This window comes from Solea solea, chromosome 15 (genome assembly GCF_958295425.1).
Source record: "Solea solea chromosome 15, fSolSol10.1, whole genome shotgun sequence".
Lineage (NCBI taxonomy): Eukaryota > Metazoa > Chordata > Actinopteri > Pleuronectiformes > Soleidae > Solea > Solea solea.
The window spans coordinates 3,755,715-3,780,883 of record NC_081148.1 but is presented as its reverse complement, the minus strand read 5'-3'; the positions used below and the strand labels follow the sequence as shown (position 1 = coordinate 3,780,883).

The window sequence follows — 25,169 nt, the reverse complement described above, 5'->3', positions numbered from 1 at the left end:
TCGGCTTGGAAGGTGGTTTACAGCGAACCCCCGCCCGGACCTCGCCGCAGACATGTGCACTTGCTGCGGCTTCTCCCGCCCGCCTGCCCCCAGTGCGACTGTCGATCGGAGCAGACTGTCCTCAGTGCGCCCTGACAGCGTCGCGTCATCAGGACGAGGAGCGTAAATCGTCTTGAAATGCGGACCAAGTCATTTTTAGGTTTTGATTGTCCCTCTGTCTGGGCCCCCTGCCAATTGGGCCCTAGGCACGTGCCTAGTTTGCCTTTGGGTTAATCCAGCTCTGGTCATACCAGTGCTGGATTAAGCTGTATGATTGTGTCAGTGCTTTTCACCTGATTTCATTTCACAACTGTTCTCAGCTTCAGTGACCTGAGCCTTTATTCATCAAATATTTAGTAGGGGCTAGCACTGTTGCCTTACATCAAAAAGACCAGGGTTTGCGACTAGGGCTGGGTATCAATCAAAAATTTTCAATACTGGTGCCAATGCCAATACCAATACCTTCATTTCGATACCGGTTTTATAATAGAATTTCTAAAATTTCTAAAAATTACATTCAAATATGGAACACATCCATCCTTAGTTTTTATTTTTCAGTTTTGGCATTTTTAAACTCAATGCAGTCATTTTCACTAAGGATCTCACACAAACGTACAGAGGTAAAATCAATGTCTTATTACTCCCTATTTGACATTAGAACACAAAACATAACAATAACATGATCAGATATTGATTAACTCCGTAGGTACCAAAACTTAGGACCGAAAAACAAGACATGTTTCGATACCGGGTAGTATTGAAGCATTTGGTCAGTACCATAAAAGAACCAAAGTTCAGTACCCAGCCCTATTTGCAAAACAGTCCGATCAAGGGCCTTCCTGTGTGGGGTTTACATGTCATATCCGTGTGTTGTTCTTCTGTGTGTTTGACCTGCGACCTGTCCAGGGTGTACCCCTACCTTTTACCCAATGCCCCTGCCGATGAATGAATGAATTATCTAGTGTCAGTCTCAGGGCTCTGACAGTAAATTTAGTCCCTGCTCAAATGACTGATCAAATGATGCAGTATTGGCTCTGATTGGCAGTGATGTAAACATGTCTCCCAGGTGAGCACTGTAGTTTTGTCTTCTACTGGTGTATTTTGGCAGTTTGGTCACAAAGTCTGCACCATGTCACCATGTGACATTATAATGCATACCATTCTAGCAGCAATCTGGAGTTATACAGTTGCTCCAGAGTGCTCTTTATGGTGATTTCTTCTGTTGTGTTGTGCATGGTTAGTTGTTTATGGCATGTTTGTTAACGTCAAACAGACTCATTGGAGGAAAGAAATTGAAAGACAAACTCCCACAGGCAATGAGAAAGGAATTCATTTTCTTTTTTGAGTGGAATTATCCATGTTTAAAAAATCCAAACATTGTGTGTACATCGCCAAGTCTCTGTTCGCATTAAAATGTGCCACTGAAGCATTCCACGCATGAATACTCAGTGTTCCATTTCATTAATTCCCCCTATTGAAATTCCTCTCTGCATTTTCACTTCTACTAGCCCCTTTTCCACTTGTCTTATAAGCCCAGTAACCATAATTCTAGGAAGGTTCCTAGTAGAGGATGACCTGTCAGGTCTCGAACTGACAACCCTCCAGTTATAAGCCAAGGTCCCTTTCCACTTGGACATAGGCTGTACATAGTATGTCCTGTATTCTTTGAGTGCTGGGTTGTCCGTGTGTGCCATGGTGGACCTCACATCACCTAATGGAAGTGTCCATAGTTAGTCCATAGTCCTCGTCTTTGTTGTACCTTCTGACCAAAAGAAGAGCATTCCACCAACAGGACTGGAAAGCCTTGTGCGGTGTTTTGTGCAGTGAATTTTTGGTACTTTATTTTGGGTACCTTGCTCAGTGGTACCCCAGCCTTTTGACCTGGCAGGGGGTTCAAAGCAGGAGACTTTTGGGTTCCAAGCCCAGTTCCCTTTCCACTTGGCCATGGGCTTCATAAAAGCTGTTTGCATCCTTCTGTAAAAGGGTCTGCACACACCAAAGCTGACATGGGCAGATGATGACATGTCATGGGTGACACCCCTCCAGACGTTAGCTACAGCTTATTACAATTACTGTTACAGTATTACTTGTGCACCCACCTACCAAAATACCAACTTAGCATTAGATGCTATTAATTAATGACTAATTCACCTCAAAGCTTTTATAAGCTTCACATTGTGAAAGGTAGTTTTTATTTTTTCAAGAAAACCGATGATTACCATGAATAAAAAAATGATTGATATATTTTTATAAACTGGAGTGCCTTTATGGACTTTGTCTAAAGATAAGAAGGTTGGTCATTACTCTGAAATGCAGCACTCAGTTATCTGATGGCATTTTCTTATCCAGAGACAAATGTAAAAAATGTGCTTTCAAACTTCAGCTATACTGATTATTCAGCTATACTGTATATTTGGCTTGAAGTTATTATTTTATTCAGTGTTTGGCTGTTCTTGACACAGGTGTTGTTCATTTTGTATTGGAATGAACATACAGTAGTTTAATATTCTGATGTAAAGCACCAAAGAAGTAGAATTTGAGATTTGTAAAATGCATGATGGAATCTTTCATTTCAACTACATTTAAGTCATTTATTTACATAGTATTTTAAATGAGAAGGAAGCAGTGACTCATATCAGTCTAGTGAACCAGACTGAATTGAATCAGATGAGTTGTGAGTTCCTAGGTTGTTCTAGCTTTCCAGCAGCCTGACTCAGTCAAGACCTTTGTCCAAATCACAGTTCTGTAGTAAAACTGTGGTTGCCAGATTCAGTTTGGCTTCAACAAACCTAACTATCCCAATAAACACTCTTCAGGGCAGTAACTTCTGTATCACAGAAAATTCCTGCCTCCCAGTCATATTAAGTATCACAAGGCCAAACCACATCTCATGAGCCCTGTGTTTGGAACGGCATTCAAGTCTGGAAAATATCCGGTGAGGATTTGTGGAGGCCAAAACATCAGATAACTGTGGCGGAACATTTAGATGCTGACGGCCGGGACTTGCCTCAAACCCCCTGAACCCAGTGGACATCAGTGTAAACTACCGTAGTTGTGCGCTGAAGACCTCAAATCAAACCTGACGTGGCCTGTATCTTACCTCTCATATATTCAGAATCAGGCTCCTGTAAAAATCACAAGTGAAGACCAGTGACAGCTTTGCAATAAGTGCATTCCTCCAGTGAGCTGAAGAAACAGTTGATGTTGGCATCCGAGTAAAGGAGATAACTCTTAGTCATCAAGAGTGCGGCCTAATTGAAATAACATGTGTCCTAACGTAAAAAAGAGCCAGAGCAAAGTGAAAGTTGTAGGCTGTAGATCTGTCGGGATCTGCGAGTACAAATCAGCTTTCAACTTTGATATAGAGCAGGAGAATGTTGTGTTTCATTTCATGCCTGAATGTGTGTGTGTTACCCCCCCTTATGTGTCTGTGCTTGATTTCTCTCCACAGGGTGAATGTCTGTGGGGGACAGTGCTGTCATGGCTGGAGTAAAGCTCAGGGGTCGCAGCGCTGCACGAAACGTAAGTGCACATTTTTCAAAACACTGTCTACACATGAATGTATTAATACAGCAACGCACACATCACAACAAGTGTCCCAGGCACCCAAAACATAGGACAGTTCAAGTGTTGTTGTATCAACTACTAACACATTGTCAGTACCACACCATACGGTTCTAAAGGCAATGTTTACGATTCTTAGGTGATTATATAATTGCATCTTAATGCATTATTGTATGTATTGAAAGATCCATCGTTACATATTCATTTGTATTTACTTCCAAAATTGACATATTGACAACAGAGTTTTTAAAGAACTTCATGTTTTCTTAGTTTTGTGGAAGATTTGTTATCATTTGCTCAGTTTTTTGCTGATCGGGAGCAACAGGAGCCGTTTGTTTATGCTCCATGTTGCTTGTGTTAACAAAGTATTTTAGTTTGGTTTCACACAGCGTACATATTGTGTGGCTTTTGCGCAGCTCGCTTCTTTCCCACGCTTCGTAGAAGACACATTTTTCAATGCGACAGCTTTTAATCGAGATTGTGCTGGGTGGATGGTACACTTCAGTGATAGCTCTCCCTCAGCCATCTTTGCTGAGAGTCTACATTTTAACACAACTCCACTGCATAATCTTATTTTTCTTCTCCTTTGGTTGAGGTGCTTTTGAGATGAGTAGTGAGGCTTTTTTAGGTTTGCTGTCTTTCAGTATTTATGATACTTAGCAGCTGCTGGAATGTTGATCTGCTTCACGCTGCATTATTGGGTGGGTGGTGGAGGAGGGTAACATGATTCCTTTATCTCTGATGATCATGCTCATTTCATGTCTTAAAATAGTACATTTCTATATGTTCTATATAAGTGGCTAAAATCAGTTTGTCCTTGTTTCCGTGCAGGCAGCCATGTTTTCATTGTTTTTCAGGCTGTTTCTGGCGAGATGGGTTAGGGCCCACAGAAGGAGTGAGGTTAGGGTTAGGGCTAAAAAACACAGGACTAGGCAGTAAGTTACAGACAATGGCATAAAAATAATAATTAATTTATCAATAAAAATTAAATAAATTGGCATGTCCAAGAGTCTAACGTGGGAGTCAAACCCATGTCGATCACAGGAAACCTCAATGTGGCAAAAGAGTAAAAACCAGGCCAGGGTGACTTGAAAGCTGTCTGCAGAGCAGTGAGACAGGACTGTTTTGAGGCACAGATCTGGGGAAGCCTGCAAACCATTTCTGCTGCTGCTGGTTTCCAGGAGCCACAGTTGTGTCTGTAATTGTTAAAGGAAGAAGTTTGGTTTGGAACAACCAGGACTCTTCCTAGAGCTGAGGCTGCCACACTGAGCAGTGAGGGAGAAGAGCCCTGGTGGAGAGGGGTGACCAAGAACCCAATGGTCAGTCTGGCTGAGCTCCAGAGAGATTTTGTGAAGGTGATCGAAACCTAACTGTGTTAACTATGAACTTAATTCTTGGTGAAATGAACTTGGGATGAAAGTAACCACAAAACGACCCTTTTCAAAAGTGAAATGAATGTTGTTGCTTTGTAAACCAATCTGCACCAAACTCCATAGAGAAAATCGCAGATTTTAAATCACACCACACAGAAGCTGTTGATGCACTTCTGTCTCCAACAGTAAGTTCAAATGTGTTTCTCATGACTGTTTGTTACTTTTGTGTTTGAAATCTTTTATTTAGATTTACCCAAGTGACACACACTTACCAAACAAGACAGCAGTAGCTCCTGTGTCTCAGTGAGCTAGAATTGCGGATTATCTCTATGGATTTAGGTGTGAGAGATTAAGCAGTTTACAAAACAACACAAACTGTATTTTGAGCCTTTAATTGTCCTTGCTGGCAACTACTGTATGTTATTCAATGGTAATATTTGTAGAATATTCAAATTCTATTCTAAATACAGTTCATTGTGCGTTGTGCTATGGTAGCGAGATGCATTCAAAGACCCTGGTAAATTTAATCACTCCTGTGGGATCTACAGTGTGGTGACCTTAGGGACAGTGTAGGTGAATCTTTTTTTTTTTCTTTAAATTATATCAGCGTTTTATCCACACAGAAATGGCATTTTGGGGTAAAAAAAAAATGCATAACTTGTCCCAGAGTTATCAAATCTCAAAGCACCACTCTTGCATTTTTGTGTAGACAACTAATATGCTACTTATATTGGGATAATGATGTCATAATCCCACCTCTCTCTTGCACTTGCATTTGCTGTTGCTTATCTAGCGCTGTGCACAGGCCTGGCATATGTACAGTACTACAGTTTTTTTTACTGTAGAAAACCGTGGAACCAACTGGGGTTAGCTGCCTGAACTAGCCAGCTCACCTAATTTCTTGTACATGTATATCACATTAACTCATAAAAGGCTGCTGTACTCACTTCTCCCTTCAGCACCATACATGACCTACATCAGAGAGCACTAAACCACTTCCAAAACTAATTAAAAACTGTGCAGTCACTGAAACACTGCACATACTAAGGCCCCAGTTACTTGCTAATTACAGTGGGGTTTGCTTTGTGGAGCACTGGCCTTGGATTGAGATTTAATTACAGACTGGACACAAATTAAGAAACAATAAAGACACTCTGAGGACATGAGTAGCTCCTTAGTGTGTAGAGTTAATTTCCCATTTCTCATACACAATTGTTGACTGTGCTTTATTCAGTCAACATCTCATCCTCGCCGCCTGTCTGTTTTCATAGTTAACTGTGCATGTTCTCTTTCATATGCTGTACTCACTAGTCACTTGGGCTTTCTCATCTCACGTGTATACCAGTTTCCATGCAACTGCAAATGCAATTTGTTCTTTACATAAAAATGTTCAGCAAGTATTGGTAAATCCTGCAGCAGTTGTAAGTGTGTGCATATGCATGAGCTAAGATCAAATCTGTCTTAGCATGTATTCCATGAATGAGGCCCAGTGAGATGACTGTTATTATGTCCATCCTATGGGGAAGAGCACGTGTCTCCAAGTGAAGGAAATGCAGATTTAAAGTGGATCATTCCTCTCAGCTCATGTCCATTGGCCCAGATCACTTTCCTGTTTGCACAGACTTGCTAACTTTTTGTTTAAGGGATAAACAACCTCATTTCAGAGCTTTGCCCATCTGTGGGAAAGCCAGTTATTAATTCCTGATATTCCTGAGCCCCGAGCTGTGTCACTGCATTTAAATGCGTGTCAAAAGTTCGATTTTAGTCGGACGAAGACTCCTATTTGGTTTTTAATTAGACTAAAAACGGACTAACATACTTGCATAATGCGATTCATAGTCCAATTACTCCTGCATGTATATGTTTAGTCCAACAGCTTCTTTCTTCGGACAACACAGCAACCACAAGCTCGATCTCTAACACGTGATACACAGCAGGTACGAAACCACTGCACGATCTATCTCACCGTCCTTCTTGCCTTTCACTTTTGTTCGTGATGTGAAGGTCAAAAGGAAACTGATTCAATACCCACTAGCTTACAGAGAGATACAGTGCCACCCATAAAGTCAGAAGTACATGACTGATAAATCAGTTTTCTCCTCGATGAAACTGTGCATGTAAAAGTGCCGACGGAAAATGAGTCCCGCAAAAGTTCACTAACCTGACTCATAGCCCAAGATCTGTGAAAGTTCTTTACTCATTTTCCCTTTTTCTGTCAGTTTGAACAGATTCACACTGACTGGAGTAGTCCTCGTCGTCACATCAGGGTCAGAGGTCACTGTGAGGACGAGATAAACATAACAGTGAGCTGTTTAACCAGCCGATGCAATAGATTTTAACAGGCTAAGCTTTATCACTTATTTTCTATCTTTAGTTAGCTTTTCATTTAGTTACTGTAGCTACTGTATATAGCCATAACATAAAACTACACACTAATTTGTTGTTGTCGGCCTTAGTGGCCTTAATATCTATTTTACAAATATTGCATCGGGCACTATATTAGTATTACTTTTGTTGAAATGGAGCCACACTTTCGACCTTGCTAGCATTTTGAACCCCTTCGTCACAACACACTTACGTGTAGTTAACGACACAGATACACGCGAGCGCGGTCTGTGGGTGTAACCGGATTGTATTCTTCCTGCACGACATAACCACGTGTAACGTTACAGCCAATCACTGGCAGCATTATCAGATCATGATCACGTGATTAACTCCGTAGGTACCGAAACTTGGGACCAAAAAACAAGGCATGTTTTGATACCGGGTACTATCGAAGCATTTTGGTCAGTACCATAAAATAACCAAAGTACCAGGTACTATCACTAATGGAAAAGCAAAAAAAACAACAAAAACAGGTGAAGTCAAATCAAGCCGAGTATTGCCACAACTATATAATGGAAAAGTGCCATAAACTTACAGCTACCGTTGCTGAGTTATACTACATTTTTGAAAGCAAGCCCAACCACTACAATGATTACTGGATAATGAGCAATGCAGTGCAACATCAAATGTAATCATGGCTGCTTATTCTAATTGATTAATGGTAATTGTAAAAAGCCAGGGAAGTTAGAATAAATAAATAAATATTGATCGCAGCATCGTTTGTCGATGTACTTGTCGATACTAACCCTACTAATGGTCTGGTGACGCTGTGTATTATTGCTTAAATTATGAGAAGCACTGATGAGATAGTTCATAAGTGTATATATAAAATGTAGCCTCCATAGCATGAAACAAAGGTGACCTTTCCACTCACCCTCTGACAAATATACACAGTCACAGTGACATCAATGTTTACCCGTCCAATATAGACTGTTCACAAGTATGTGTGTGTTTGTGTGTGTGTGGGAGTGGTTTTTTCAGGCCTGCACTGATGCTCCCTCAGTGACAGACTGTGGGAGAAGTAGCACATTATATCCAATCAGGAGCCAGAACTGACTGTCCTGTCTGCTTGTGGGGTTAAGCTCAGCTGTTTGTTGGCATAAAAAGTCTTCTTCTATATTAATAGGGGTTTAACAATACACAAAAGTTGTAGTTTGGTATACATCTTGATTCTTGATTTTAAGGAAACTAAAGTTTCACTCACTCTCAGAGTTGTTGCCGTAGGGGGACACAAGAGCTTCTGCTGTTCTGGTGTCTTCTTTGGTCAGTTTGTTTCATTTAGATATGTCCAAATGAAGGATTTCAAACACACACATTTGAACTCAATGATTGAGGCAGCAGTGGATCAATTTCATCTGTGTGGGTTTATCTGTACGTTTATATTTCCGTTATAGATTTAAACTTCCCATCTATAGTTTTTGATGAATCAATCTGAATATTTTGTGAATATCTGAACTTTCAAAACTCGCCGGATTTGAACAAAATTTGGTATGCAGGATCAGGCACTCTAAAGTTTCATCTGGAACTGATTTGGAAGATTTCAGAAAATTTCAGATTTGGCGTCAATTTACATCTAACGTGTTTCAGCCCCATTTAACAAGTTCAAATGTGTATATCTCAGTGCTCAGTGATCATAACAGATCAGCATGAATATTGTCATGCTTGAGACCGAGTCGAGACCGAGTCCGTTGGTTTTCAAATACAGTCGAGTCCGAGTCAAGACCGAGTCTTTGAGGAAGCAAGTCCGAGTCAAGACCTTTAGAAGTTTTGTCAGTTTTCATATTCATGATTTAGTATCACCCCAGTTAATAATCAACAGTTAGGCCTACAGACTAAGCTAGATTGGGAATTGTTTAGAGGAGCAGTCTTAACGTCTTAATATGGACTATGCTTTTACTATCATTAAAAACATCCCTACCACATCATCTTCTGCCTATTTTTATAAACTGCTTCAACAGTGCTGCTTTGTCATCAACATGTTAAGCCCACCCTGACTTTTTTTAATCATAGTTAGGACATAACATGAACATTAAAAAATGCGTTGGTCTCGAGGACTTCCTTCTCCTCCCACTGTGGTCCGAGTCCGAGTCAAGACCGAGTCTTTGAAGGAATGAGTCAGAGACGAGTCAGAGAAAGCAGAAATCGGGACTCGATTACTACATCACTGGTAATAGCTAGAAGCAGGAAAGGTTGATACAGATCTGGTGAGTCTTCTGAATCCAGTCGATCAAAGTGTAAAAACTTGTGGCGGTATGTAAAACACAGGTGACGGAAGTCTGCACTATTTGACTGCTCTTGTTTAAAATGCTGTTCACATTAAATATACTCTTTTTTATAATCCAAAGACTATTCTGAACATTCAAACATCTAGTCCGTATTGACCAGATGTAAGTCCAGTGGATGTGGTATATGCATATGGTAATATGCAGCTGACATAGGTTGCCGGTTGGAATCCCAGTTTGACCAAAGGCTTTTCTCTGTGGAGTGTTCATGTTCTTCCCAAGTGTGTGTGGCTTTTCTCCAGTTTCCTCTCACTGTCCAAAAACATGCAGAGTTTAATTGGGCACTAAATTGATGGTAGCTGTGAATGTGAGTGTAATATCAGGTTGTTTGTCTCTGTGTATTTGCTTTCTTTTTAGCAACCACAGAAGACAGCATGTGATTCACCTACATAAAACCCCACTGACTCATGAGAAATGACCAGGAGACATTCCACATCCTGCCCCAGACTGAATGAAGTCAGATGTTGGCGGATTTTTTAATTGTGTAGCAGAATAGTGCTTTGTGAGATGTGCCAAATGTGAACACATCGTGGCTATCTCTTAGACAGTACGTCTTTGTATACCAGAATTGTACAGTTTGTTTTCCTAAAAGAAACTAAGCCAAACTATGCACCGCTCCCTTCATTGGAACTCGATGTAAATGAACTTAAATCATAAAATGTGTCCATCTTGAGTCAGGATCACGTCCTATTGTATCTACTGAGGCATGTTTTAATAGATGTATATCAGTTGATCAAATGCCAGTGCTCTCTTACTGCATGAGTTTTATAGGGCTGGGCTATAATTCAGTAACAATATTTACAGCAGTATAATTTGATTCAATAGAAACATACAAAATGTTGAATAGAACATAGAACTTATGCACTGAGATACTTTTTTGAAATGTTTTACCTCAAATTTGTGAAATATTTTTGTTTAAATTTTACAATGGATTGTTTTCTTTAGCGTCGGAGGTGACCTCCTGCTCTACATCTACGTCTGTGACAAACGGACGTAGATCAAAACACCACTTTATGCAATTTGATAGACTTACATCCAAACAAGTAAAATAAAATTGCTGGCAGATTGTGCACCATGCTATTGGTTTCTTTAATTTTAACTTTGAGTTCTCCATTAATATCATCACTAAAACCCATTCACATGCAGTGACTCTGTCCTATCAGTCTCCTAATATCCATCATTCAACCTTGTCTCACAAATCATACATTCCCACACAACTAAACTGAATTCTCAAATTACATTTCATAAGATTACGTTTGACCCTTAACGCTGTGATGTGATATTTTATTTGTTTTTAGAAAAACTCACATTGTCTTTGCACTAACCTGCTCATTGTGCCTAAAACCCTAGCAACATTTAATTTCCAAAAGCAGAGGAACAGTTATAATGCTATTACATGTAAATGCCTGTTTAGGTTGTATACATTGTAATGTATACTTATTTTAATAAAGCTTTATAAAAAGAAGTAAGGTTTATATATATGTATATGCACACATATATATGCAAGTCCCCTTCTCTGGACAAACCCACACACACACACACAGGAAGAAGATGCTGTAGAAAGGCCCTTGTTCCAACCGGGGCTCAAACCCTGGGTCTTCTTGCTGCAAAGGCAAGAGCACTAACCACTAAACCAACCTGTTAAACCCAAATGAGAGTAGCATACATGTAACCGTAAGAGGGTTGTTTTGGGTTTGAAGACAGGAAATGCCTGGCAACATTGCTGCCCACTGACCAAGCTCATTCCAGCTTATTATTGTATCCATCAACAACACTGTCGGTGGAGGGCTGATGAAAGCAGGTGTTGTAAAAGGGAAGTGCAGTAAATGTCACACAGGCCAAAAGGGGAGAGTCACGTCAATTAAAATGGGTCTGTCTCTGGGTATTGTGTCCGAATGATGCACACACTAACCTCGCGTAACAAGCACAGCAAGGGCGATCTCTCAACAATGGAGGGATTCACCTTACTGTGAGGTTGTATTGTTCACAACTAGTCAATGTCATTGTTCACAGACTTTTCCTTTGATGAGATGTACAGCGTGCTGTTGTTCTCTCAGTCTCATATTTATTGCTGTCCTTGCTTTTCAGTAAAGCTTAAGATGAGTGTAGCCAGTCTCAAAGTTATAACCCTGTACCTGCGTTGTCTTCTGGTTTACAAAAGGAAGACCAGGATGCTAACTCAGGGTTTCTCAGTCTCTATTTTTAACACAAAAAGGACAGTCAGCATCTGTAGACAGACGAAGGATATGTTACACAAGCACTGGCCACTCAAACTTTCCCAACACACACACACAACTGAAATACAGTGGTTCTATCACATCTACAGCCAAATTAGAGACTGCCGCAAACAATGGACTTATTACCCCCAGCTGCCTTGAATCAATTCTCGCTGGAAAGAGCATGTGCGCTCTCATACCAATCCACGTACACCAGACCTGGGCATTTTACGGCCTGTCGGTATGTCAGTTATAAACACAGATGAACAAGTATTTATGTGCGCATGCAATACAACTATGTTGCTTTTATTTTGAAAAGCCTGACGTATGGACGCACGTATCTGCGTCTGTCTGCATAGCGACAGGTGACGCTAGCCAGTTGCCCCTGGCCCCCTAAAAATGTGGGCTCACGTTAAAAAAAGAAAAGTTAATTCCGAATGGCGCGTTTTCAACACATGGACTGCTAAATATTTCTTTACAGGCGTCAAAGGTAAAGCCGTGTGCTTAGTCTGTGGTACACAAGTCGCTGTGTTTAAGGATTACAATCTGAATCGCTACGACGTGACCAAACACCAAGGGAAATACAAGAACTTATCTGATGAAGAGCGCGCAAAGGAGTCGGAGGCACCCGATATAGAAGACAACATTAAGAACGATGTCTGTGGTACTTTTCTTCAAAGTGTCTCGGTTTAAGTTCAGGAGTTATCATTATCTCCCTCCATGTTTATTATCTTACTATTTAACCAGCGAAGCACCATCACTTGTATGTAAACTCATCCGGTGTGATTGCAGCATTAGTGTGTGTGTGTGTGTGTGTGTGTGTGTGTGTAAGCGTGCAGGTGCGCTCTGTGCAGAACTAGACGACAGAAGTATAGTATAATATTATTCATTATATAGTGTAGTCATTTGATATTTTCAATAGAGTTGGTTAGTAATTGTGTTTATTGTGTGTTTGTATGCTGCTAAATTTACACCAAAACAATACAATTTATTGAGTTTTTAGATAAAAGAGATAAAATTAAATTAAAATTTATTCAAAGTTGGCCCGGCCCTCAACAAATATTTTTTTTGTTTCTCATGGGGCCCCTTGGCGAAAATAATTGCCCACCCCTGACGTGCACGATTATGTCACAATCCTCTGCAGGTACAAAAAAAACAACAAAAAAAAACAACATGTTTTAGTGAAATTCTGAACCCATAATAAGCTGTTACATGAGGATACATAATGCAGTGACTGAATGTGTAAATGACAGCAGAGCCAGCGATTGAACACACACCTGGATGCAACACGATATCTGCTGTTACCAACAGTAGACATGATTCACTCTGCACATGTGGTGCGAGTTAAGGTCAGCTGCAGCGCACTCCTGTACGTGACTCATGTTTTACTGAAGACCCTGTGTTTTAATATCTTTGGTCATTACAGAGGAAGTGAAAAACCACACAGTCAGAGAAAGAAAAGGTTGGTTTCTTGGTCAGAGCTGGGTTATGAAATCCTGCTGCGCTGCAGAGCACCTCTCCTGGCGGGCCGTTGACAGCACTGTCAGCCGGACACTGGAGCAACAGAGCTGAGGTTACTGGAGCAGAAATCAGCTGCACTGGCTCCTGCTGCACCAATCTCTGCTGCCATTCTCTAATTATATCACTGTTAGCTGTCAATCATCATAAAGGAATAGTGCAATAGTGAAGTGTAGTTGACAATTAGGCCCAGGGTTAATATCCACCCTGAGAGATCCAATCACAGGCACATATATGTTCAGGTCTGAATTCGTCCTCAGATCTGATCACAACCTGGGGCTATTTGTCGAATATATGACTATTATTAACGCTGAGAGCTAGTAAAAGTAATGCAGGGTTCACAGCTTGTTGAGCTCAGAGGGGCAGCAAACCAGATGCATTCAAAGATCCTGGAAACTTCTCTCAAATGTCATCACTTCTGCAATCACACAAGAGGTCCACTGACGAAATACTGGCTGCTGCTGCCAATTTACGAAACCTTTTTCAATTATTATTATTAGTTTTTTTTAAACATTGTTACGTGTAGTTAAATTATGATGCCTATCTATGCACTTCAATTCTATGTGAGTGCAGCACATGCTACATCAAACCTCAGTCATAAACATGGAGCAACATCATGGAGCGAGTGGAAAAACTCGGGTGTTCGGAAGTATTTTCCAGGTCCAACTCTTGGTAGTTTTGTGTAAAGTATTTGAATTACGTATTTTGTGTTAAAAATGGGTACTGCCTTCTCTGGCTAAACACCTCCCATTACATTTGAATTTTCGTATTAGCTGGCTCTTACCGGGCTGTCGTCACTGTCCCGCTTCTCCGTCACTAACGTCCTCCGTCACTAACGGTCCTCTGTCACTAACCGTCCTCCGTCACTAACCGTCCTCCTCTAGCCACTCCTCCAGAGAAAGAGTCTGCGAGCTCAGCGTGCTCCTGTTTATTTGGTCGGTAGAAATACTGCTCCGTTTGTTGTGTTTACAACATTTACAGTGGATTTCCCACCTATTTAGTTTCTTTCAGATAAGACATTTTATTCGGAATCAGAACCCCACCTTCCCTATTCGTCCCCCAGAAACGCGACTCTTTATTGATGCATTTTTTTTTTTATAAAATTTATTTTATTATTTATGACTTATTTTTTCCTTATTTGTGGATGTACTACAAATACTATTGCTATACTACTACTACTATGTACTATTGCAAGTCCACAAGTATTGCTCTGAAATTATGAAAAATTGGAGGAATGGAAGTCTTTTGTCACATTGCACTGCTGTGTTGTCTTGAAATGGCTTCTAATAAAGAAAGTCAATAAAAAAAGGGGGGAGGGGTATTGGATTTCCATATACATGTCCAATTTACCATTTATTCCATATATTAGTCATTCATATGAAGCTGTCTCTGATTGAACCATTCCATGTAGGTTGGGTTGCTTCCTCCGTATCTAAGTTTCTCAGTATGACTCTCTTGGCAGTGATGGGCACGACCTCTGACCTCTGACCTCTGAGCTTTTTTCCTACTTATTCCCTCGTGTCCTTTGAGACTATTCAGGAGACGTAGTGCAGGGTTAAGTTTGACCTCCATAGCTCTCTGCCAAAGTGAGACTAAGTTGGGGCAGTAGAGAAACGTGTGAAGCCAATGAAGATTAGATTGACTCAATCCCAGCCTCCTCATCTTCACCCGTGTACAGTACAGCTATTCAGTATTATAAACTGAATAAGTTATTTATTTATTATCAGTTTCAGCTGCAGAATTTTATATTGGATTTAGATTTTCATGTTTGAATAACATGTTTAGAAATGACGTCGATTCCTGTTTAGTTAGCGTGTTGTCTAAGTTGCTGCTGGTGCACAATTATTATTATTTTTTTTTTAGAACTCATTCTTTATTTATTTTTAAGGAAAAAAAGAAACTGCAGTGTCAGAGGGATACATGCCTTTTGTTGTGGTATTACAATGTTTTTAACTTCATTCAGAGTCTCCAGTGGCGTCTCTGCAGTGAGATTTATACGTTGTCCATTTGTCCCATTTAGTGTTGAATTCCGTTTGTTGGAGTCTCAGTATATATGTGGGAGTCTATATGTGCCTTCTTGGTCGCAGCCAGAAGTATTTTGACCAAATACTTGTCCTCACACTGTACATTTTCCCTTGTCCACAATTATTTATTTTAATAAATAACAATTCAGTTCATTTATATGTATAAGTTCATTTGTTACATTTTGTTTTATTAAGTTAGGAAAGTAAAGTTTAAGTCGAGCCTGATGTCTTCAGTCTTCAGTTTATTAATTCAACAACAGTCAAATCGGTATCGAGTATTGGCCAATATGCAAAGCCCAGGTATCAGTCAGACTGAAAAAGTCGTATTGGTGCATCCCTAGCAATGACAGGCTGTGATACAAATACAGATTATATCACTAAAAGCAATTATGAGCAGGCTTAAAACAGAGTTTCCCTTCAGGGAACTTGAAGGTGACAGTAACACAGAAGACTGTAGGCGGGACATATGGGATTAATCAGGATGATTTTGCCCTGGAGAGTCCTGAGCATGTGTCAGACAACATCCACCGAGTTACTGAATCAGTGTAAGTGTAAGTGATCGCTTACCTTGTGATGAATGCATCACTGGAGACAAGTCCAAGTGGGTCTACTGCATTATTCAGAATCTCTAGAATGTTGTAACATGACAGAGTTTCTATGGCGTCATTCCTGGCCGGGGGAGAGATATGTGTGTATCTCCCACCCAGAGGATTAGTGAGAGCAGAAGATTCTCAGCAGACACTTTTATCAGAGTTGATCTGAGCTCCAAGGCCCAGCCGTGACTCAGATAATGTGGAATTCAATACCCCACAAATACAGTATATCAATGTCATGTCCTCCAGCCAGTACCTGCTTCTGAATTCAGTGAACATCTGTCCCAGCCTCATGCAAGGTTAGACAGACTGTTGCAGTTACCCATAAGGCCAGAGCAATTTTCTTCTCCTCACTTTGGAATTTAAAGGCATGGAGGCAGTGACACAAAGAAAATCATTATGCTTCTCTACCACATGAACACAGCCACATGCTCTCTCTCTCTCTCTCTCACACACACACACACACAATATTTTCATCATCTCACAGACCACTGGGAGACGTGGGTGTGGGGGCTCTCGAGCATGGTTTGATCAAAAGGGCAAGGACATCAGCATGACTGATCTCTTTCCTGTCCCCAGCTAACAAGTAAATTATAATCACTTAGTCTGTCATCCTTGTCACAGGACATAGCTGACTTATGTAGCTGACTTCAGTCAGCGAGGGAGTGAGGCAGAGAGAAAACTATTCACAGAACAGATGGCAGCCTCTGTTCCTGGCCGTAGCCAGGAGGCTGGGGGGCGAAAAGTTTTTACGCTGGTCGGAAAAGAAAGCAGGAAAACTTCAGAGCAAAGTGGAAAATGAGCTGTGTGCTTGTTTCAAAAATGTTAACATAACTCAGCTCAACAACAACAGTGATGTCACTTTTTGAGGCAATCGCTCCATGGGGGAGGGGTGTAACTCAACTGATAATACGTGTTGAAAGTAGATGCTGCTGGGACGCTGACGTCGCTCTGCTGTCAGCGTCCTGAAATGTGAACAATTCTATGCTATTTCAACTGTAAAGTCATGCCTTGGGGGTATGAGCTAAGTAGTTTTATCCACTTAAGGCCCTATCCACATGCAGAATGGAGAAAGCTAAGAGCAACTAAGAAAATAAAATACAACAGACCTGAACAGACCAAACAATCTTCAGTGAGAGAGAGGTGGGACTTTTGATGTCATAGTTTTCTCAAAACTAAGGGTGACGTTTTGAGACCATGCCACTCTGGGACTCTTTTTTAACCCTTTAACACAGAGCATATCACAGACGACGGCAAGCATACTTTACATTCCCATAATTGCAATTACAGTAAAAGTGTTGTGGTTATTAATAATGAAAGTGGTTATTAATAATAATAATAATAATAATAATAATAATAATAATAATAATAATAATTTAATAATTTCACTCGTGCTGTTGCAGGAAGCCGGCGAATCAGCGTCTTTGTCACCCGAGAGGAGAGAGTTGGAAAAATGCTTGTACATAGTTTCCATTTTTTGGCCTGTTTTTGCACATTGAGACAAAAACTCAAACAAATGTTCCTTCAAATATGTTTTATACTGTTTAAATTTCAAATTGAACATGCAAAATCATTCAAGTGTTCATGTAAAACTACAGTGTCTTTCTTCGTTTTAAATTGTTAATACACTATTTTAACATTCAGTAAATTGTTAAGAACTGCCAGATGTTGAAAGTTATTCTGCAAAAATGGGCAAAAGCACTTAACTCACAGGACATTTTATGGTTTAACATTTATGGTTATGGTTAAAATAAGCAACAAAAAAAAGTCCAGATGGACATTTTGAGGCTTAGGTGTTAAATGGTTAACTCTCCCAAAATGGCACTAATGTGTGGAGAAAAATGCAATACAATAAAAAACTCAAGCGGATTCGCCGAGACTTGCTTTCGTATGGACAGCCCCTTAGTTACAGTACTCTCCAAAAAGTAGGTGCAGCATTTGTAACCAAACACAGTAAAGCTATGAAGTCCATGCGTGAATACAACCAGAATATCCAAGACATATGTATTTAGTGTGACGTCCCGTACACTTAGCAATAGAACAATAGCATTAATGCCATTGGTAACATGTTTTTACTCATATTGACAAATATCTGTTGTGAAAAAGGTCTATTATGACACGTTTGAGCATTGCATACACATGTTGAATAAGTTTATCTTACTGGAATCTGTCTGATGGTATTCATTCATTCATTCATTCATTCATTCATTCATTCATTTATTAGTTGTCTACCACTGTATCCTCCACATGAGGGTCGTAGGGCTGCTGGAGGGTGACACCCTGGACAGGTCGTCAGTCCATCACAGGACACACACACACTCACTGTGCTGGAAGACACCAGTGCCACTATTCCACCATGTGACCCATATGTGGTATTCAAACTGATATAAATATTTTTCCATTCCTTCTTGAAAGTGCAGGACTGGGAATAGTTTTGTTTTCCAGCAAAATAAAAATTAAAATGTTTATTGTACGTCTCCAGGAAGGAAACAACATGTATTTCACTCACTTACATTGTGACATCATAATGTAAATGAATACATTTTATGGTGAAGACATGTATGTTTAAGTTAAGGTTAGGGTTAAGCCAGTAGTGATTATGGTTAAGGTTAGAGTGATTCTCCAGAAAAGAATATGTCAATGAAATGTCCTCTGAAGTCATGGAAACCGGACTGTGTGTGTGTGTGTTTAGGCAGCCGGAGAGAAGAGGCCCCTCCCTCTTCTTCTCCCTGTGGTCTCTAAGGGTGTGTCACCTCTCCGCTGTGCTTATTCATCTAATTAGTGGCTCAGAGAGTTATGAAAATGATTAATGTACGGAAAAGTAAGTGACTGATGACTGATCGGCTGGCTCAAGCAAAACGTCCCCCTTCTTGTACTGAAACAGAGTCAACTAGAAAAACACTCATCTATACATTCAAAATACATGTTCAAATGTACTGAACGTAAGTTTAAAGGTAACATTGAGTTAAATACATGTTAATGAGTCCAGTAAACTTACAGAGCAGTGAATCTCTTCAGAGGAGGCAGGATGTCAGGATAGAACGGGTCCATAGTCTCATTAGGGCCGGAGCGATACGGACCAAAACTGATATCGCGATATTTTTTGTTCGAATGGCGATATGCGATATTATAGCGATATTTTGAACAAAACGGGTTAGCTAGCTAGCTCACCGGTTGGCCGCTCAGCTGACAGCTGAATCCCGGCGTCCGGAGTGTACAACAGAAACCCGGAGACAGGAGACCAGAAACCCCGAGACCAGAGCCTCGGTGTCAAGATGGTTAAGAAAAATGTACAGATAAGATTAAAAGTACACATTTTATTTAGGAAAATAACAGCACCATTATTCTTTTTAGCCACCAACTGCTCACTCTCCACCTGGAGCGTGTCCGCCACGTTTTCGTTCGCACATACAACATAAAAATAATATATTATATACCGGTATGGCGATATTGTCTTAACTACATATCTCTTTCAAAAATATACCGGTATAACTCTTACTACCGGTATATCGCCCCGCCCTAAGTCACATGATTGTCTGCTTATAATTTAGTTCATTTTAAGTGTATAAAGTTTAAATGGAGGAAAAATACAACTGAAGAGGGAAACCACAGCCATGTGACTGAATGGATTTTCAGAGGCACAGTGTTGTTTCTTGTTTCTTCTTGATAAATTTTGATGGATTCATCAAAGTACTCCACCAATATGTTGTATCTGTGCAAGCATGCACGTGTGTGTGTGTGTGTGTTATAATGGAAACGGCTGTTTGCTGTCTGTGAGGCAACCTTTGTAGTTGATAAATGGAGGCCCCTATCATCATCTCCCTGGGGACAACAGAGCTTTGTGTAATTACAGGGTTTTTACTCCTGCACAGTAGAAGAACACACACACACATAACGCTACACACGCTCTACTATCATTTTGTAGTTTGAATCCACCAAATTCTTGGTGGATATTTGGTATGACACAGTCAGGGTTTGAATCCGAGGTCTGCTTCGTAATCTCACTCTCCAAAGTCCATAGACAAAATCAGTGTTTTCAGGTCAGTAGCTGCTGGTCTACTGTTGCCTTCTTTTCGTAAATTTGTGTCGCTGATATTAATCTGAAGTGTTTTTATCACTAAAAAGTTACAAAATAACACTGTTGAACTTCGGCAGCAGTGGATCAACAAACGTCTGTGTGCTGTGACGTAAAATCAGAGTTTCTCTATAGACTTTGGTGCAGGGGAGTGAGCAGTTAAGTCAGACAATGCTGTCTCATGGTGAGATAAAGCAGCAGACATAGCAGCAGCTGGGGTTGATTGAATTTGGTGAACATTTGAACAACAATTTTTTTAATCGCAAGATTAACGTTCTTTTTGGCTTAGCAAACTTTGCAGTTTTTTTTCACATGCTGTTGCAACAACTAGTAACGTTAGAAAAACTGGATGGGCTCTCCGTATCCAACGCAGCCTGGATAATTTCTCCACGCACTCCCCACATCCAAGTAATGATTAATGCAGTGTTACCAACCAAGCTGGCAGACCCCCCAACCGTACTAAGGAGACCACCGAAGACCGCTAGCTCCTTTAGCTCGGATTAGCTCGTTACAGCAACAACACATTAAACCACGGGACTCTGTCTGCGTTGAAGAACGGCTCTTTATTCACACACTGCAGGTGATACACAGCCTCTCTTATTATTGTGCGGCTCTCACAATAAGAGGAAGAACTCCAAATATGCAGGGTGAGATATCGTCTCAAAAAAGAAAGCCAATCCACTTTTCTATGTTGATAAAAGCATTAAAATGAGAAAAAACAATGGGACAAAAAGAAATCGAGGAACATTTAGAATAGATACAAATGTGCGATTAATCATGATTAAATATTTTAGTCGTTTGACAGCACTAGTTTGTACACATGATTGCATCACAATTTTTTGTGTATCACCTCATTGTCACTCATTATCCAATGTGTCTCCTTTTCTCTCTCCTCTGTCTGGCTTTGGTGTTATAGCCAACTGCAGCCCTCAGTGCCAGAATGGAGGAATGTGCCTCAGGCCTCAGCTCTGTGTCTGTAAGCCTGGCTCTAAAGGGAAGGCATGTGAACAGAAGACGGCATCCACGCAGCCCTTTCCTGCACCACCGGGGAATGAACCCACCACTGCTCACAATAATAATGGATACAATGTGGTGCCCCAGCGGCCCATACCTCAGCAAGTGCCTCCCAGCGGCTACGCTTCTGCGCCCTCACCGGCCAGCAACATGGCTCCTCAGATGAAACTCACTGTCAAGCCGTACCCTCAGCATGTGCGACCACATTACATCCAGCAACACATCCAGCAGCAGTAAGTGCCTCATCACTTTAATTTCACCTGTACATTGTTCAGGGAAATGCAGCTGATCTCACTCTGGGACCAGGTTTTAGATCCATCCAGTCGCTCATTGATTCTGCCTTTGATGATTGTGGAGTGATTGTGGAACAGCTGGAGGGTTCAGGGTCTTTCTCAACACGTCACAACACAGCAGACTAATTGTTACCTTTTTAACCATAGGGTGTAATAAATCACAACACCGGGAAGAAGATAGATAGATAGATAGTTAGATAGATAGATAGATAGATAGATAGATAGATAGATAGATAGATAGATAGATAAGCTTTATTTTCAGACTCAAGGTCCATACAAAAAGTAATAAACAAGACACACAGTACAAAAGGTACAGTACAAAAAAAACATAATAATCTAATGACTCATTTTTAAAAGACACTTATACCAATGCCCCCAAAACTGAGACGTGCAGCGCGTGTCACTATACATAAGTCAGTTGGTCTGTGATCACATGACCAAGATATTTCACTTCACTGCAGATATTTAGAACCTTGCCTGAGAGTTTAAAGTCAGGAAAAGTCATATGTCTATCTTCCACGGTTCTGCAAATCATTATCACACTTTTTGACTCGTACTTTATATCATGTTGTTCCCCATACACAGAACACACATTAAGGAGCTGCTGTATACCAGCTGAGCTAGGACTGAAGATCACACAATCATCAGCATACATAAGATGGTTCATCACTGTACTGCCGACCATACAGCCTGTTTTACATGAGCTTAGATTATTTGATAAATCATTCATGTAGAAATTAAACAGAATAGGAGATAAGATGCTCCCTTGTCTTACACCGTTACTGATATGAAAAGGAGCAGATAAGCAGTTGTCCCATTTAACTTGCATGGTCTGTTGGGCATACCAATAGGACAGGATTCTGACTATATACTTAGGGACACCTACTGCACCCAATTTTTTAAATAATGTCTCATTATTCACCCTATCAAATGCCTTTGAGGCGTCTAAGAAACAAATAAAAACAGTTTTTTCTCTTATAGTTGCTCAGCAGTTCCTTATACACACATATCTGTACCATGTCTAGGTTTAAACCCAAATTGATTATCTGTAGAGATAATTAGTTCTTTAATCCTCTCCAGGAGAATTTGTTCAACAACTTTGGACAATATATTAGCTAGAGCAATGGGCCTATAGTTTTCTGAGGAACCCACTTTTCCTGCTTTATCCTTAACCACAGGAATTAAATAATATTATTCAAGCCAAAATTGCTTTTATTTTGAAAGTCAGATGCCGCCGTCATCTATGATGGGGAAAAAAAGACTCACTGCATGGCTCCACTGCATTGCTATGTGGAATGAATGTGGAATATTGTGTAACATTGTTGTTTTTTGCTTTTTTGTTTTCATTATGTCTTTTGATCTCTCGTATTTGGAGAGTGCACATTTTATTTTTAGTTCTTTATTGTTGGCCGTGGTTAATTGGCCAACAATGTGTGTATTTAACCATAATTACGGGTCGGGTTGTGGGGCGGGTGCGGTATTACAGTTGACATAATGACGATTAACGGGTCGGTTCTGTTACAGAGCTTCGTGGGTGTGGGTGGGTGTATGTTGTAAATAATGGGCCCGTTCAGGACTCTGCTACAGACTTATGTGCTTTAGTGGGGACCGAAGTCTGTGAACGTGTTTCTACAGAATGTTCATGTAAACATACCGTTATCAAACTTCCTGTACAACAGATGTAAAGAAGTGACATTCACCCACATTGGTCCCCACTAAAGTGTGTCTGTGTGGCTGCGGGAGTTCTGTCCTCTCCTTCTTATGCACTGCTCCATTGTTTGTACAGAATATTAACGTAAATGCTCCAGTTTCAAACCACTTGTTCAACAAACATGTAGACAAACAACGTTTGCACCATTTTTTGCAATTTTTAGACACACCTAAAAAAAATCCTGAACAGAACACTGGAGAGAAACAGTTTTCTTCTTCCTTTATTATTCCTTTCTCCACAGCTGTAATTGTTTTCACATGCTCTCAGCCACTATTTTGTAAATGTTATAATGTGGGAAGAGGATAAACTTTAACTGAGACTAATGCTGTAGTTAATCTTTCAAAAACCTTGACTTTGGAACAACCTTCTTGAGCATTTGAGCCTCGCGGAATCAGTGACGTCTTCTAGCTTTTTGTAGAATGGCGTTCCTTTGAATTTGTCTTTTTATTTATTTATTTACTTACTGACTTACTTATGTATTTATTTCTATAACAATCCATCTTATCTTTATCCTTGACATTTAGTATTATCTTTAAACCCTTTAAACATTTGTTCTCAATTGCTTCATTTATTTTAATCTTTTATCGCGATTAATATTGTACTTCCTTGTCATCATATCCTGTCGCATCATATTAAATACTGTATTATTACATTATTGGCCAGTTTCAATTCACATTTACTTGTGTGTGTGTGTGTGTGCTTACAGGAAGTGATGAATAGTGCTTTACACATCATTGTAGTCCAGCCCATAATTCATGGCTGACATAATAATGCTGTTATAATGGCTGTCACTGTGGTTCAGCTGCTCGGGTCAAACGCTGCAGCAGTCAAACACTGAAGGTGTGACAGCGGGGGAAAAAGAGAGTAATTGAGTGCAATCAGGAATGAAATCATACACTACACAAAGGTTTGATTCTTATCCTGATCCTGGAGAGAAGGAAATAACGGTGAAACTCATTTAATAGCTGATTAACATAATATGCCAATTAAGATACCCAAGTAGAGGTGGACTGAATAACAGGTGGGATGACTATTCAAGCGGATGTATGGCTTTTATCTTTTTAAAAATCAGCAATCAGTGGCCGATTTTTATTTATTTAATAGACTGATTGTTAACTATTTATGTAATTTACACATAAAGTTGCTTGTGCAGTACGATATAATGTTTACAACATTTTTTTAAATTATTTCATTATACTGTATCTAAATCCTAGGGGTGGGTTAAAATATTGTTTTGGACATATACTCTCATGTTGTGCAAAACCATCGATATGTCAGGCCAGGGATTCAGCACCGAGGTCAGGAGACTGGGAGGCCTTCAGGACGGCTAGAGTGGATCTGAACACACACACGCATACACACACACACACACACACACACACAAGAGATGCAGCCAGACGGAATTTCGTTGTATTCTTGTACAATGATAATAAAGCTTCTTCTTCTTCTTCTCCTTCTAGTATATAACAATAATAATAATTATAATAATAATGATAATAATTATAATAATAATAATGCTCTCCATATGGGCTGCCTATTTAACCTGGGCCGTAAAAATATATATTGTTTATTAATCTTTGTTGTTAAAATAAAAACCTACTAGTGCAGTGCCCGTGCAAAATCTGTTTTTGTGTGTGTTTTTAGTAATTGTTGGTTTGGTGTGTTTCCGTGTGTAACCGGTGTAGTTTTGCGCTGTGCGTTGTGAAGAATTCGCCGTACGATGAATATCTTTTGGAGGTCGTCTCCGTTTATTTCTGACACGAAGCAAGTAAAAGAAAACTCCCATCAGCATGTGAAACACAGGGAAACGTGCCCTCTATAAAATAAACATGTACAGCTTGTCAATTTTAGCATGATAATCTCCATATTAGCATAATGACAATGCTAAACAATACAGAAATCACACAAGCGCACATCACGTACCTCTGCCACAATATGCAGCAGCAGAAGGGGAGAGGTGAGGGCTGGTTTGTCTTTTAATTTATCACCCATATATATCCGTCTCCTTCTGGTGCAACTAGGCCTAAACTCCTCCATCTACTCACTGTGGTGTAGCTGTATTACAGAAGCTGCTTCTGACAC

General features: G+C 40.1%; 1 protein-coding gene across 5 annotated transcripts in view; it reads left to right on the top strand.

Moving 5' to 3' along the window:
- The window catches only part of ltbp1 (latent transforming growth factor beta binding protein 1), a 115,668-nt gene that overhangs the window by 4,907 nt on the left and 85,592 nt on the right, over positions 1-25,169 (top strand). For all 5 annotated transcript variants that reach the window (XM_058651264.1, XM_058651267.1, XM_058651265.1 and 2 more), the window contains exons 2-3: positions 3,491-3,561; positions 20,986-21,316. In XM_058651264.1, the coding sequence (XP_058507247.1) occupies positions 3,491-3,561; positions 20,986-21,316 (402 nt within the window). The remainder of the gene's footprint in view (positions 1-3,490; positions 3,562-20,985; positions 21,317-25,169) is intronic.